The 16,080-nt window shown below is 37.4% G+C and overlaps 1 protein-coding gene across 2 annotated transcripts in view; it reads left to right on the forward strand.

Moving 5' to 3' along the window:
* AOPEP (aminopeptidase O (putative)) overlaps positions 1–16,080 on the forward strand; it is a gene marked incomplete at its 3' end in the record, with an annotated part of 232,900 nt that overhangs the window by 153,907 nt on the left and 62,913 nt on the right. For both annotated transcript variants that reach the window (XM_082074083.1, XM_082074084.1), the window contains exon 13: positions 225–308. In XM_082074083.1, the coding sequence (XP_081930209.1) occupies positions 225–308 (84 nt within the window). The remainder of the gene's footprint in view (positions 1–224; positions 309–16,080) is intronic.

Genomic DNA, 16,080 nt, shown 5'->3' on the forward strand with positions numbered 1-16,080 from the left:
TGAAAGCTCTAAGATGAACAGTACTTCACACTTTGACCATGCACAAGTAACTAACCAGATTACCTAAAACCGTGTCATTCTAAATGAGAAAAGTGCTTTTCCTGTTTCCGGTGAAGCAATGGAAAAAATTGTCTTGAGTCTGTTTATAGCCACTTATTAATGCTGAATAGCTGTGCTCAGGTCATGTCGTCTTCCTAAAAAAGCACTATGGTTTTGAACTCCAGGTCACAAAATGGATTCAGACAAACCAGAGGATCAGAAAAAGTGGCAAAAAGAAAAGAAAACAGGATGAAGTAGTTTTCCAAAAGGTAAGGACTCGTTATGTGCGTTTGTGTGATGGGACAAAGGGCAACACATCCAAAATGCTTTCTGATGACGCTCTCTTGAACTCTATAGAGACGTTCTTTACCTTCTTCAACAAGGTGATACTAAAAGGGCGTTACTGATAAAGTTTCAGTGTCATGCAGTTATGATGGAAAGAAATGAATAATCTTTTCAGATGTCCGTAATTTAGGAGGCAGATTTTCCCTATATTTGTATTTAATTGGAACATTCCAAGAAGAAAGAGGGCTTTCATCAGAGAAATCAATAGCACTTGAGAGCTTCTGACAGGACCTGCACCACTGTTCGGGAATTTTCAGATACTAGTAGCTGATAAACAGTTTTCATGGTGGATATTGGGACAATAATAGGTGTGATATGTACATTGAAACACATGTTCTGACTATGCTCTTGGCTCTTCATTCAGAGAGTGAGTTTGAAAATCATCTATTTGCAATATAGATTTCAGTTAGTGAAAACATGTCTGGATATTTTTAATATTGCTACGGAGGATTTTAAAAACTGAATACAACACAAACTATTTGATTGTTCTATTTAGCTATTTTGAAACATTTGTTATATAATGTTGAGTTGACCATTTAAATCACAATGTAGAGAAATAATTAGCTGACACTTCTACTAAGTAGCTGTTTTCTGTCCTTTGAAGAAAAAAAAGTGAATAAAGATGCATTTCCAGATGCATTATTAGAATTGTGCGGGTTTTTTTCTTTCTTTAGTTTTACAAACAAATCTATAATTATTTTCTTAAACCCTTGTTACCTTTAAAGGATTAAAATAGCAGTGTGTTGTTTTGCTGTTTCGGCAGTGCTTCTAGAATGCATGATGAATCATTGCTGTTTCTGTAGCCAAATTCTTGCTGATAGCGTGGCTGCCAGCTCCTGGGATGTGTTGCCTTAGTATGGGCATTGCAGTATATGACAAATGTCTACCAAGTGCATTGTTCTGTGTGGATGATTTACCAGCTCCATGGTGAGCTAAAAACCATCAAATAGCATCCTTTAGTTCATTGCTACTTTTATTTTGTAACTGGAATACATCACTTGGGAAGGATGTTTGTGGTGTTGTACTTTAGAAGGACATGATTTAAACAGAGAGAGCATGAACTTTTGCCCAAATGATTGCACTGCTGTTTATATTTCCGGATGTGAATGTTTTTTTCCTTGTATGTGTAGCACTTGTATTTACAATCATTCTATGTCAAGATGAAAAAGGATTTTTTTTAGGGTTAAAAATAGATCATTGTGAATTGTGAGCAAATTGCATTCATGGTACTCGTAGTGCTAGTACAACGTACAGTGTGCATACATTTTGAAGTAATTTTTAAATGGTACAGTCCCCTGCTACATCTTAGCAGTCAGCTTATAGGTACCTTGTGCTGTTATATCCTTCCTCACCTCTTCTTATAGGAGAAAGCTTCCTCAGTGCAAAACCCCTTTGTACTGATAAAATTCCATTTCTGTTGGAGGGCGGGTTTATTCTCTTACTGCTTCAGAGTTTGCGAGAGAGAACTTCAGCATGTAGGGTTGCCATGTTAGAAGTGCAAAACCTAATGTGCAAACCTAAGTTATGCTGATGGGTTTTTTTTAAACAGTAACTCTTGAGTAAGGTCTGTGAGCAGAAATGTGAATTAAAATTGAAGGTAAGAAAGCACATTGTTTTAATATCTGTAAGTATTAATAATTATTGGGAGATTCAGTGCAGCAGTGCATCGACAGGGTACCCCATGGGAAGGAAACAGCGTAACAATAACCTGATGTTTGGTTGTGAAACCATTGACTAGGCATCGAGGGGAGGGTTCTTCACGTTCCTTAGAAGTTTGGTCATAGCAATGGTGACTTTTCCAATACACTTAGAGATGGGAGAAGAGAAGAGAAAAAGAGAGAGACCTCCCTGGTGCTGGCAGAACTTTACTGTATTATTTGGCTTCAGCATTGGTTACGACCAGGTTTCCAACATGGATGTAGCAGTCAGTGTGGTGCCAAGTCAGTGTGGACGGTGCTAACCTCCGTTCCACTAGAATTCTTGATTTTTAGCTGTGTCTGTATTGGCTTGTAGCAGAAGTGGCACCATAACAGCAGTCTAAGTACTTCTTTGGGGATGAACAAGAAAGGAAAAAGCACATAATGGAAAAGTAAGGCACTGTTGAGGAAAGTAAGAGAGGAGGGAAAAACGACATGGAGTGGGAAGAGGGAGGTAAGAAGCAAAGCAGTAAGTTAACAGAGAAGTCAGAAAGCTGGTACCAGCTCATATCACAAGTGTATTTAAAATAAGGATACTGATGTATTTTGCTACATCTAGAAAACTGAGCTTTGCATTGATCTTGCTTATCCTTTCAAAACAAGCACTAACTTATTAAATGCAGCTTCTAAACTTTCATGTGCCTGTGCTGTCCGATTTTCCTCTATCATTTTTTTTCTTTATGATAGGAAGTCCTATTTCTAATACAAGACGGATGGCTTTGCTATACTGAGACACCGCCAAATCAAAGCAACTGCTTCCGCATCCAAGTACAAAATCTAGGACAGAGAGATAACTCTGTGTGGAATAAGTGAAACAGAATTGTGGAGGAAAGGTTGCTGACAACTACCGGGGAATTGCTTCTTGAAAAAAAGTTGCCTTCTAAACAGTTAAGTTTGTAGGAGCTGACTTTACATATGTGTATGTGTATTTAAAGAACACTGGAAGATACCGTATGCTGGATCAGACCTGTGTAACTGGTAGCGTTGCCGGCGTGCAGGGGGCATTTGAACCGGTGGGGAAGCTTGTGTAGAAAGTTGTGGTGCTGCTCTCCAGTGTGGACCCGCACATGATGGATTACAGCAGTGTAACAAGTTCCATGGGTGAGGACGACTTCCTAGTCAAGTAACTAAGGATTCTTTTGCTTTTGCTCTTTTTATCTCCTTTTTTTAATCTCTATTTTTGAGCCTCTTTTCCCTTTCAAACCTTCTTGCTGTTTTGTCTCTCTAGTATTTTATTTTTTCTCAACAGCTTTTATTACAAGCTTTCCTGCTGTTTTTTTCACCCTTCTTTTATTTCTCCATTCTCCTTTGTCGCCTTCAGTCACCTTCAGAACTGTTCATTACTTTGTTTACTTTTCAGTTGTTTTTTCTGTTTCATAAGTTATTGTTTGCTCACCCTGTTTTCTTTTAATAGTGCCATATATATCCTCTTCTTATGACGTGTGCATGCATATACACAAGTTTAAACCCACTCACCCCTTGCATTTCTGCTCTTGTCATCCTTCCTATTCTTGTGCATTCTTTACTCCTCATTTAATCTTACATCTTCTCTTCATCTTGTTATTTACCTGGTCGGCACATCTGGCAATCAGTATGTGTTTCAATACAGAATATTGTTTATGTGAGAAAATTAGAGAAGGTAGAACAGACTTTGGAAATAACTGGTTGGCTAGAATTAGCATTGTGTTATTATTAAGAATGTGATAGAAATGCTAAGTGTTATTATTATTTTTGTTGTTATACTGAACTGTGCCTTAAAAAAAAAACCAAACCTCCATTATCAATGCCAGTGCTGAGTGTTAGGCAGAAGGAAAGAATCTTTCAGACGAGTGGAATTGTAAGCATGCAATCTGTATCCACTGTGGAGTTTGAGGGGAGACATACCTTTTTATTAGGACACTAATTCATTTTTATATGAAGTTTAGTGTTAAAACATAAAAGCTGCTTTGAAAGTATTCCAGTGGCAGAAAAAGTGTCACTGGATGGGAAAGCTAGGGTACACAGTAGTTAGGGAGAGCATTGACAAATGCGTGTGTGTATATGTACTGGGTAAGAAATTCGCATGATTCATGCAAATTATCAAAATTGCATTTGTCTGTTACAGTTTCAGTGTGATACTATACTGAAACTTTAAGGAATAATTCAACTTTTCCAGAATAATCTCTACTGCTTTCTCAGAAATACTGTTTTAATGTGTTTAAAGTTTGTCTGCTAGTTTACTGAAAATGTGATTGTGTTTGATTTTGTCTTTGATCTGTGGGTTGTTGCTATTGGTCATTCTTCTGACTCTAGAGATTTACAATTGCCAGTATTTAAGATCTGTTAATAATCTGAGCAAATATGACTTTGTTGAAATAGCTGTTAAGTTTCTAATAAAAAAAGAAAACCAAAATTAAAAAAGCAGATGTGATATGTATGACTAACGCTAAATGCTATGACTATTTGTCCTTTAACAGTGAATTCATCAGTGTAACTGAAACACAAGAAATGGATCTTGTAATTCATTAAAATGAGTTGTGATGTTATACTTCAAGTAGAAAATGTTTTGAAGTCTCAGCAAAAAATAGGTAGAAAAAAATACGATGTGGTTAAAGAGAGCTTTTATTTGACTAGGGAATTTATTCAGAGTTATGTGCTTTGCTAATTCGGCCAAAGGAATATTAATAATATATTAAAATTACTTTAAAACTTTAATTACCATATATTTTTTGTTTCTCAAAATGAATGTTTTCACTTGAATCCACCAAACTAAGAATCAATACATCTCTTGAGCTTGTACACTGTATAGTGCTTAACAGCTTAAAGAAACATGGTAAGAAGCCCTAAAGCATTCTTCAGAGTGTTCAGTGGAGTTGTTTGCTGTACCAAGTTCTGTTAATCTCACAGAACTTTCTAGGAACCCTGTAAATGTGTTTGCCGGCCTTCACTGATTCCAGAAAACATTTATTTCCTTTGGCAAACAGGGATTTGGATAGAAAACTTTATACTCGCTTCATGTACAAGAGCTGAGTTGCATTAAATGTAGTTAAGCTATCTGAGAAATAGAGACCATGATTTTAAAAACTTTTCCCTTGAATACATATGAATATAATTTTATGCCAATAAAACTAAACATTTTCAGCATTTAGTTTCTATCCCTGTAGAAAAATGTGTGTTTATGGGTTGTTTGGAAACTAATTGTACAGCTCCAAAAAACTATTATTTTTTAGGATAGTGCTGCTTCAAAGTTCATTTAGGAAACATTTAATAGGACAAGAAAAGACTATGTCTATGTGTAAAAAATACAAAAATTTGCATGGAATTTTTGTTTTAGCCATAATTGTACGGCTCAGTACTGGCCGTATTTTGTTTGCAGTAGTGTTTTGTCAAGATCTTAGTTTTGTTTTTAATAGCACCCATCTCTATTAGCAAGGAAGCGTTGTTGCATAGTATATTTCACATTGCATCTCCCAGATAGTTATTATGCTGTCAGAGGATGAATGGTCTTATTGGGCCACATTTTTAGATCAATGAAGCAACTTACCATTATGCGTATGATGATGCACCCACTCTCTTCCTTTCAGACTCTGAGATGACCATTTCTAAATTAGGAGAGCTCAGGCCAGCATGGCCATGTGTTGAAACAGTTTAAAGTTTACAGATAATTAGATCACTTTTAATTATAGCGGTCCAAGCCAGCGGCCATCCTGTGCAGTGAAAGATTCGGGTCACTTTAATGTAAAACACAAGGTTTGTGCAGAAAAAGGCAGTTTTTTCACAGAGAGGTTTTTTACTTTTGATTTGTAGGATGAATTAGTTATATGCCTGTGACGGAACACTGGCAATCAGTCTTGTTGGAGGCATTTTAATGAGGCAATGTTTGTGCATGTTGTATGATACTAACAAGGTGAATTATATTACTGGGATCTACTAATGCCACTACCATTTCAGTGTGCTGTTGTTTCTAGTTATAAAGCCCTATTTTTGGTGGTTGAAATGTGCGCCTTTGTCCCTTAGCTTACAAATACCTGTTGTCTTTAATAAAACAGAAATGGAAAATGTGAGAATGGTTTTGTTCATTCCAGAATAACAGAGAAACAAAAAGCATTTGACCAGTGTTAACAGTTTTCAAATGTCTGCCCCCAACAGTGTTTATGCAGCGAATTCTGAGCAGTGATGTAGGGAGTTTTGGGACCAGAAAGAAGTCTGTCCCTTCCGGGGCATTTGCAACTGGAGCAACTTAGTACATTTGGAAAAAAGTGGTATGCTGCACTCAAACACTCCATAAGTTTTCTTCTACAGAATTTCCTACGGATTTTTTAAAGTAGTTGAGAATCTACACTTGTGCATGACCGCTGAATAACCCGCATGATTTATATGTCCCCAGGTTCTTCTTGATCTGATTGACTGTAATGACTCAAGGAGGTTTACTGGTCTGCTGGCTCAAGTGTGTGCTTTATTTCAGTCTTAGATGTGTTTTATTTCAGTCTTACATTTATTATGCATTGTCAGAAATAGGCTTAACAATTTTTTGATGACCAGTCTTAGCTATTGTCCTCATTCTGTGTCTTTTTTTTCAGTTAAGATTATGTTCACATACTTTGTAGTAAAAGCACATGTATAGAAGTCTGTAAGTGTGGACATGGTTATTTAAAGAAATATATGAGCAGGGCAAAGAAATAGAAGGCAAAGGCTAGACTTTTTACAAAAACAATTTAAACGGTTTTGGTAGTTCTTAATCTGCTTTTTGATGGCCTTAGTACTAAAAGTACTCAGGAGTACAACTTACAGTCATACTCTCCTTCGAGCCCCCCTCTCAAGAAGTTATTTAGAGCAAGAAGGTGGATCATTGTTACAAGCAAATACATTCTTTCTTGCTTTAATTAAACAGACAGGACTGAATTTCTAAAGGTCTGTAAATTGTACTATACTCATTTGGTCTGTGCTGCATGTATTTTCTCATCTTACTTTTCTTGTGGACACAAGTTGAATGACTACTCATAATTGTCTAGTTTCTCTCAGCAGACACTTCATTTCTATGTTTTGTGAAACCTTTACCAACATCTGAAACTAGACTACAGTATGTCAACATTAGCATGATATTTATGCTATATAAGTATATATAAGTCTCTATATATGGTATATAAATACAGAAAATATTTTTGATCTGCTGAGATAAGACACAAGGTGTCCAATATCTGTCATTTTATTGGGACTGCGGTCTCACCATGGATGAGTGAACAGAAAATGTTTTCCTTTTCTCTTTGTACTGTTAAGCTAAGTCGCTATTCTACAATGAGCTCCACCTAGGCACTCTCCGTATCTGAACAGCATTCCTGAAGCACAGGGTATTGATACTTAAATTTTCCATAGTTTTGATTCAGAAATGATTGCCAGTGACAATTTGCTTAATAAAGAAGGTACAAGAATTTTGTTGTCCTCCTGCGTTATAACTGTGTTGTAGTTAACAGTCATTTTTCGAGAAAAGCTTTTGTTTTTATCCAGAAAAATTGCCGACGGGAAAGAAGGTTAGGTGATTATGTTGTTCTGTATGTGTCTTTCTCCCTTCTCTGCCTTTAATTTAGGCAGCATAGGGCATTTTCAATGAAACCTTAGTGCTCTAAATCTGCCATGTTCCTACAAGATGCTGTGTGGCAGGCCCACATAAACACAGTGCAGAAGCGTCAGCTCCATCATTTCTGGGAATCCTGACAGATGCATGAGGGGTCAATGTTCTGACTGTCCCAACCACGGGAAACAGTTTTGTGGACACTTTGAGACTACGAGGCAGTTTGTTGGTGAGACACAAGTTCCTAAGAAATTGAATTAAATTACTTCTGCTTCTCACAGAATTTAATGTTTTGGTTTTATGAACTGTATCCTATGTACTCTTCTGGTCGCATGCTCCAAATGTGATGAACACCCTCATAATTAATTTGCCATGCAGTTAGTTTCCTTCTTCACTCCTAACACAAATACCTGAGGAAAAAGGGGCTTAAGACTTAGCTTGGAAGACTGATGAGTGTCTTGCTTATGTTCTCTAATCTGCATTGCAAAAGGAAATGAAATAAAGCTAAAGAGCATTAAATGTTTCCATGTTCAAGATCCTGTTTATTTCAAAGAAAAGATGACCAGCTGAGTGCCAATTTTGTAATAACTATGGTTGTCTTGTTTAAATTTGAGAGATTGTGTTTTGGCTGTACTTCTGATGAATTCAGTAAAGCTACTCATATATTTAAGCGCTTTGCTCAACCAGGCCTTAGTCATTCGTCCTCAAGATAGTCTTTCCAAGTGACCACTTTTCTGATTGAAGAGGAGATTTGACATCTCCTGATCGCTCAGAGTGCTTTTTACTGGGCGATATTGGTGTGATTTATACATCTTATCTATCTGTCTGTCTGTCTGTCTGTCTGTCTGTCTGTCTATCTATCTATCTATCTATCTATGCTTTTCTTTGAAAAACTGCATGCTTGTTTATCAGCACAGGGAAGGAAACATATATGACAACAAAAGGCTTTTCTGTATTACATGCATTTCTCCTACTTTTAGAGCAGCTCAAAGTTGCAGGACTGAGTTGTATAAAAGTAGCTGAGAGATTCTGGTCATCTCAGAACATAATACCTAGTAGTATGAAGACACAGTTTTAATCCAACTGCTTTTTACAAAGTGTGTTCTACAATTGCAAAGTGGTGGGGCTTGTTTGGTTGGTTTTGTTTGTTTTGTTTTAGGTGTTGTTTTTATTTTTTTTTTTAATATATGTAAGGACCTCACTATAATTTCATCAGATACCTCAAAAACATGTAACCTGTCTCTTATAATTCTCTGTCCTTCAGAATTGAAATTAGAATGTTTATCTTGATTTTACAGATGATAAGCGAAGGCATGGAGATGGTTAGGTAGCTTGTCCAAAGACACCTAAGAATATTGAGCAGTGCAAGGAAATGGTCTGAAATGTTCAAGTTTGGAGTCCTAACACAAACCTTGACTTGAGGGCTCTTTGTGTTATAAAAACGAAAGAATTCAGCCACACACTTTTTCATGAAGCAATCAGTGCTCTGTGCGCCAAAGTGCGGACCGATTGGTGGCGTTTTAACCTGTAGCAGAGATGGGAAGAGAAGCGAGCGCTGTGACTTCATCTCCCCAGTAATGCTGTGAAAGGGCCAGTGCATGTAGCAGCGTAACTGGAAAGATGAACTTGAGCATGGGAGGGTTAGTTTTATCGATGTTTATATTGCAATAGAAGATAATTTCTAGTAATGAATCAAGGCTATGGTTAGGGGCTTCTGATTGTAAGTATCAGAGATAAGTGTTGGCTTTTACTGTATTTTAAAGGATTATAATTTAAAGGACAACTGTTTACATTTTTGTCTTTGGATGCCTCAATGAGTGTACGCAGTCCTATAACTTCTATTACAAAGGGAGGGTAGAATAATTAATAAAAGCTTGCTAAAGCATGTTTTTTTCAGTGCAAATAGTTTTGAATGTGTGGTATGATAGGGTGTTTGGGGCCTTATACTTGGTTGAGAAGCCAGAAATGTGCCTGTGTGCTGTGTGTGCACAGCATAGAAAGAGGTATGATGGACAAGTCTGCTCCTGTCTTGTTAAGCTGGAAGTAATGAAGAGCTGCATCTATGATAAATAACAACTGCATACCTAATTCTTTACTACAGTTATCTTAATGATGTGTGTTGCTTCGCAGCCATCAGAAATACAGCATTAAGTATCTTGTGTGAATGTCCTGTGTAGTGGTCTAGCCTTCTGGTATGAAGTGGCATGTAAGTAAATGTTTAATTAGCTATATTTATTTAAAAGTATCTGGTCAGACTGTCAGATTCCCGTATGGTTTGTCAGCAACACAGGGACTTATTCTGAAAAAAAAAAAACATTTTGTACTTCCTGGGTTTATTTCATATCTTGCACTTGTTTTTAATCAGTTAAAGCTTGCGAATGTCCTATATACGAATTTGTTTGAAGTGTTTTTTAAAAAGGGAGATTGTGTAATACGAATGACCGAGATGGCGTGTAGACACCAGGTCTTTTCATTTGTTTTCTCTTGTCCAGAGCATTGAGACAGGAAGCATTCTTAGAATTATTTTTAGATTTCTAAAAGTCAACCTTGATTTCCTCATGTAACACTAATCCTTTGGCTAGCCCTGAAAGCAATATTGTTTACTCTTCCATGGTGCCATATGCTTGCGATTTTTTGCTTTATTTTGGGTGCCTCTGTTTTTTTTAAGAAAGTACTCAAACTTTCATTTATGTTGGATTGTAATACTTGAACTTTTTGAGCATAGAAGAAAGTGCTCCCTGTTGTATCAATTATTATTCTCACTGTGGGTCTAAATCTGGCCCAGCAAGGGTTTCGATTTATTGAAGTCTAGTGAGATAATCATGTCTAAAAGATCACTTTCTTGCTCTATAATTGTGTTGTCTTTATGTCATCACATCTGTTGTGACAGAAAGGTGGCTAAGAAATTAGGAGTTAGGAATTCTAGTTTTCTTGTTAGCTTATATTCTGCTTGTTTTCCATCTTAGCATTCAGCTGACAAGTGAGCTATATGTCCCAAAACTTCTTTACACCTAGGTCATGGTGCTGCTGCTGCTGCTTTAGTTGATGCGTCCCTCTTTTTAAACTGAAAATAAATGGGGTGCATCAGTGTGTTTCTATTTTTCCTCACTGTTCAAGTCTGGGAAACTTCAACAGAAGTGTTGTCTTAAACATGCCTAGGCTGCAGAATTACTGAAACTAATTATCCCTTCCTGTCCCCCACAAATTAGCTGTGCTATGTAGAGTGGGTAAGGGCTTTCAAGTTCTGCATCTTTGTAATGTAAAAATATACGTACCTAAGTGTTTTGTTACAAGTTAATATTTGTAAAACATACTGAGGTTGGTAAATGTAGTAACTGTTAGAGTTCAGGGAGTTCTTTTGTGGTTACTGGTGTCAGAGCAGTGACTTACGATTTCAAGTAAGGGAACTGATACGTCAGTTGTTCTTTGTGCTAGACATCGGCTTTTCAGTATTTTACCTGTATTTGTCTTGCAATACATCTTGATGTGTCCAAATCATATGCTAGCCAGTGTTCAACTGTGTTCTTTTCATCAATAAAAAACCAGTGTTTTTCAGCTCATCTCTTCCTGAGTCATCTTCATCTGGATGTTTTTATTACCCTTAAACCTTAGAATAAGACGAATTATTGAAGTGTTGTAAAAATGTCTCTTCATGACAGAATATAAATCTCTTGTGACTCATCACATCATCTGTGGAGAAGAGTTACTTTTGAAGACTATTGTGCAAATTTTACTTGGCCATAAAATTGCAAGTATCTGTTAAAAGTTTATGAAAACCTGATTATGGACATGGAAACGTGAACACTGGATTACTCACCTACAGATTATAGCTCAATATTAATTACACAAAGGAAAAACTGGAGAGAAATTGGATCAATATATGACCACTTCCATTATTGTTGATTCTATTAATAATTTTTATAAATCTGTAAGTCACAAAATGGGAGGTGACCAAGAGATGAACTGTTATCAACACAAAAAATACCCTTGAAATTTTATAATGCTCATTGCTACTCACATCTTGGCTGAGGAGATCTAGGTAAGCATGGGAAAGGAATTGTAGAAGGAGGGTTGAAGCTCGAGGTTTTCTCTTTGTGTTCCCCCACCCCAGCCAGTACCTGCATTTTACACCAAAGAGGTTTCTGTTCCCCTGTGGGAATATTACAAATAGCCCCACTGTTGGCTTGTAAAACATTCCAAAACTAGACATGCAACTGAAGTTGCTTGAAGTTACAGATAAGGAGAATTTAGCTACTTAATTATGTTGCATTTGCGTTTAATCTTAGGAGTTGGGAGAACAGGAATGAAAAGATATATGGAGGTAATGTTAAGTTACAGATCCCCTTACAAGGATATCCTTCATATTCTGGATGCTAGCATATAGTGCAAATGTATGGTTGGTTGTGTGGTTTGGTTTGTTTTTTTCCAGTTTATTGAATTTCTTGCCATCTTGGCTTAGTTAAGAGTGGACTGGGTGGGTGTTGTGCAATGCAGAGTCTTTCCAAAACACTGGCAAAAATTAAACAGTGAATCCAGCTGAGTTCCCCCGAGGGTTTGAGCTGAAATTCTGACTTTCATATTAAATTAGGCATGGTTACAAGACAAGAATTATTTGAAGTTTTTGTGAAACATGGGACTGACAAAACAGGCAACTGGCCTGCGGATCATTTTCATGTATGCTTTCTTTGTTTGGTCAAAAATATATTCAAGATACAAAAGGTTCTTATTTATGGGGCTTGAAGGGACAGAGATGAAAAGATAGTTCTTGTATCTTAAAAATAAAAATGACCCCTGAAACTTCTTTGCTCAAGTTTCTTTCATCTGAGGATTCCCCTCCAAAAAGGGCTTCCCTCTTTTTTCTAAACACTTGAAGCTTCATGCAACTATCCTATGTATTTCAAGCAGACAATATTTTGGGTTTGTTTTCATTTGTTTGTTCGTTTGTTTGTTTTTCTGGTTAGACTTGAGTTGCATTATTAAAAGACTTTAGCACATATTCTCTGTGATGTGGCACTGGCCAAATGGGCTTCCCATTTGCTTCCTTGGCCTGCTTCATATCTGTCTTGCTGTGATTCTTCATGTCAGGGTGCTGCAGCTATTCCTGCCACTACCTTGGGTTATAGTATTGATGAGAATCATGAAATGAACCTTGTTCCATGCCACTGCGGGCAGAAATTTCTATTAAAGCTTGAGATGACCCATCATCACACCACAATCTATTTTTTTTTTTTTTTCCAATTCAGAATTGTGCAATGGTTTGGAATTAGCCGTATATTTGACAAGTTTAGATTGATAGATAGAAAACAATGTTAAAATTTCTGGCAGTCAGTCACCCATTTACACTTGAGTCCCATCCTTGGTTGGTGCTGCATCAGTCCCTTGCTGGTGTCGGGGTCAGCAGTGCCGGGTGCTCAGAGGGGAAGGAAAGGTAGAGCAAAACAATTGTTAAGTCAGTCTCTCCACAGCAACACATAGCAAATGCAGTTATTTTATTTTAATCTCCTGTCTTGCATCATATCCCATTTGCATGCATTTTCACATTAGTTTCTTACCATGTTTCCTGCCCTCACTTCTCTTTGCTACTTAGTTGGCAAGATGTGCATTTCAGCAACCTTTTTACTTCCTCCCTTTGCAAAAAAGGCTAGAATGAGGGTGAAAATCCATTTCTAACCAAAGAATGTTTATAGATACACTACTGTAATTAATACTTGTCCCTCACCTGATTTAAACCTCTATTAAGCTCATTTTTTTCTGGTTTGCCTATGAAAAAAGAAGATAAAAGTTTAATGTCTGCTTGTTTTGTTCTTTTTAATGAAATCAATGGAAAGCAAATACATCTTTCTGTATGAAGCAACTCCATGCTATTACCGATACACTTGCCCTGCTTTCTTTTCTTTTTGTACCACTGTTCATCTGTTCTTGTGGAAGACAATGTTGTCATATAATATGAACTGCATAGAACAATTCTTCATTAATGTATTTGTGTTAATTTTATGAAGGATTTTAGGCATATTTGGATGCACAGAAAATGCTAAAACCTGAAATTATGTTAAGAATGTGATGGTTTCATTTTAGCTTAGGTATGAATAACACTGCATGAAGGTATTGTCACTTAATCTGCAGTAAAAACAGGATCGTAATTTGGAAGCGGGAATTACACATGGCCAAAGAACCAGTAAGTATTTTGGCTCCATCCAGCAGCTCTCCCAGTCATTTCAGATGCTAAAGGAAGGTGTGATCGTCTCCAGAGAACTAGTGTTTTTGAAGTAGGCCTTTCTGTTATGTAGTAGGCTGCTCCAAAATAGTTTTGTTTGTTGTTAATTGTTTTGTTTTTTTTTTTACTCAAATGGCAATAGAGCATCTCTTTAATGTTCACCTGGTTTAAATGCTTTTATAGTACCTGACAGTTCTGATAACTGGACTAAGTTTCTGGGGAGAGCAGTGGCTGTATAGAGCATTTGTTTCTTGATTTAAGTGTGACCAAGATTGGCAATAGCTAAAAATTAGCTGTATCTAAAGGCTGCTGAGAGTTTTGGGTGAGGTAAGCTATTCTTTATTCCTTCCCAGTAGGAATGGCTCCTAAACAGCTAACAAGAGAGTTGGTTTTGCTTAAAATCCTTTTTTGTTTGTTTGTTTCAGCAAAAGCCAAGGATGGTATAGATTTGAAGATAGATATCAACATCTGATGCTCTGAACTGATGCTAGTTCTCTCAGCCTTCTACCTTTTGCAGGCTTTAAAGGCAAAGAAAAAAAGAAGAACAGACAAAAACGAAGTTTTCCACTATTTACTCCGGGGGTTTTGTTTTAGTTATTTATTTCACGGTTTTGATGTGTAGCATTCATTATGGAAATCTGCAGTCCATACAGGGAGAGAAGACATGTTTAAACTGAGCAAGACACAAGGTCTGAGTATGTTGTGTGTAAGCCAGTCAATGTGAATGCTCAGTCAACAAGCTCTTTTAAAATTAAAACTATTGCTAGGTCAATTGACAAGGTGGTCGGTAAACTGAGGTAGGGCAAGCAACAGCTGATTGCTCCTTTGCTGAAAGGAGGAGCTGCTGAGCTTGAAGTGTGTATAAAAGACAGCATCCGATCAGAAGTAGTGAAAGAATATTTACAGTCACACCATATGTAATTGGGAGAGGGCTGAGAGAGATGCCTGGTTATTACCTCAAAGAGAAGGAAGACAGATTTTTAAGAAAAGCCAGTGTGGGAAGTTGTGAATGATGCATTCGCTCCTCGGCGATGGAGGTGAACCTGAGTTTAGATGGGATCGAAGCTGTAAGTTTTCGGGGAAGGAGTACCTGGCCTTGTTAGAGAAAGGCTTTGTCTCACGTGGGATTATCTGTCTCCCAGGGGGTGTGGAGGGAGAACAGCAACTCCCAGCCTTCATAGCACTTGGCTAGGTCACTGTTAGGAAATTTCTGCATGAAAAGCTTTGAGGTTTGTATTTTTTCTGTCTTGGCTCCCATACAGAAGCCCAATGTTCAGTCTTCTTTGGCCACATTGCTTGAGGATTAGGTAACAAGGGAACCCTTTTGAAGTCCTTATAAAAACTTCTGTCTGCTGCTCAGAACAGTCTGGAAAGCTCCTGAAATACAGGAGCAGGGAGCTTGGTGGGGAAGAGACACCTTAAAACTGACAGTGAGAAGTAGAAGCTGTACACACTGGGATCTCTCATACACTGTCTTTGGATTAACTAACTGCAGGATAAACTATAACAAAAGGCAAACTGGTTAAACCAGGAGTTCCTGTTATTAACATCATAAAAGTATTAAAAATAGAATTCAGAGCAAACAGGATGTCTGGTCATAACTGTGCAGTTTCAGTTGCCTGGTATTCATGCAGTTGACCTTCTGTGCTGAGATCAGAGAGCAGTGAGGAGCCCCGTGACTGTGAATAAAAATCCTGTTTTAATGTGATCACATCAATATGGCAGCTCCTGGAAGGAGTAGGCTAGTATATAAGTGTAGTGCGGGGAAATTAATTGGTACCTCCAGGGAGTATACACAGAACTTCTGCTCTGGAGGTGACACATCCTTTTTGGAAAGCTGTAGTTTTACCTGGAGTAGTTGCCAGTGGAACTATGAATTTTCTTTTTAATAGTAGCATTATATATATATATTTTTTTTTTACTTCTCTGATATTAAATTTGGAAGTAGGCTGTCGGGAGTACAGAGACTTTATTCCAAGTTCCTGAAGTCATTGTATGAAACGAATTAACAAACCGATATTTTTGGGAGATGGGCTGTGCTGCCCAGCCGAGAGGATGTAGTGAGCATGGTGGGAAGTGTTTCCCATTGACCATTTAAAGTAGAACTATTAAGAAAATTCTTTCTTCGACCCGACAGACAAAGAGGCATGCCTGCAGCTTGAAGCCCGGACCAGACAGCACTGACATTTTAGCGCAGAGCACAGTCTGTGTGTGATGGCAGATGAGAGTCAGGCTGG

This window comes from Streptopelia decaocto (assembly GCF_964273445.1).
Source record: "Streptopelia decaocto genome assembly, chromosome: Z".
In the NCBI taxonomy this organism is placed as follows: domain Eukaryota; kingdom Metazoa; phylum Chordata; class Aves; order Columbiformes; family Columbidae; genus Streptopelia; species Streptopelia decaocto.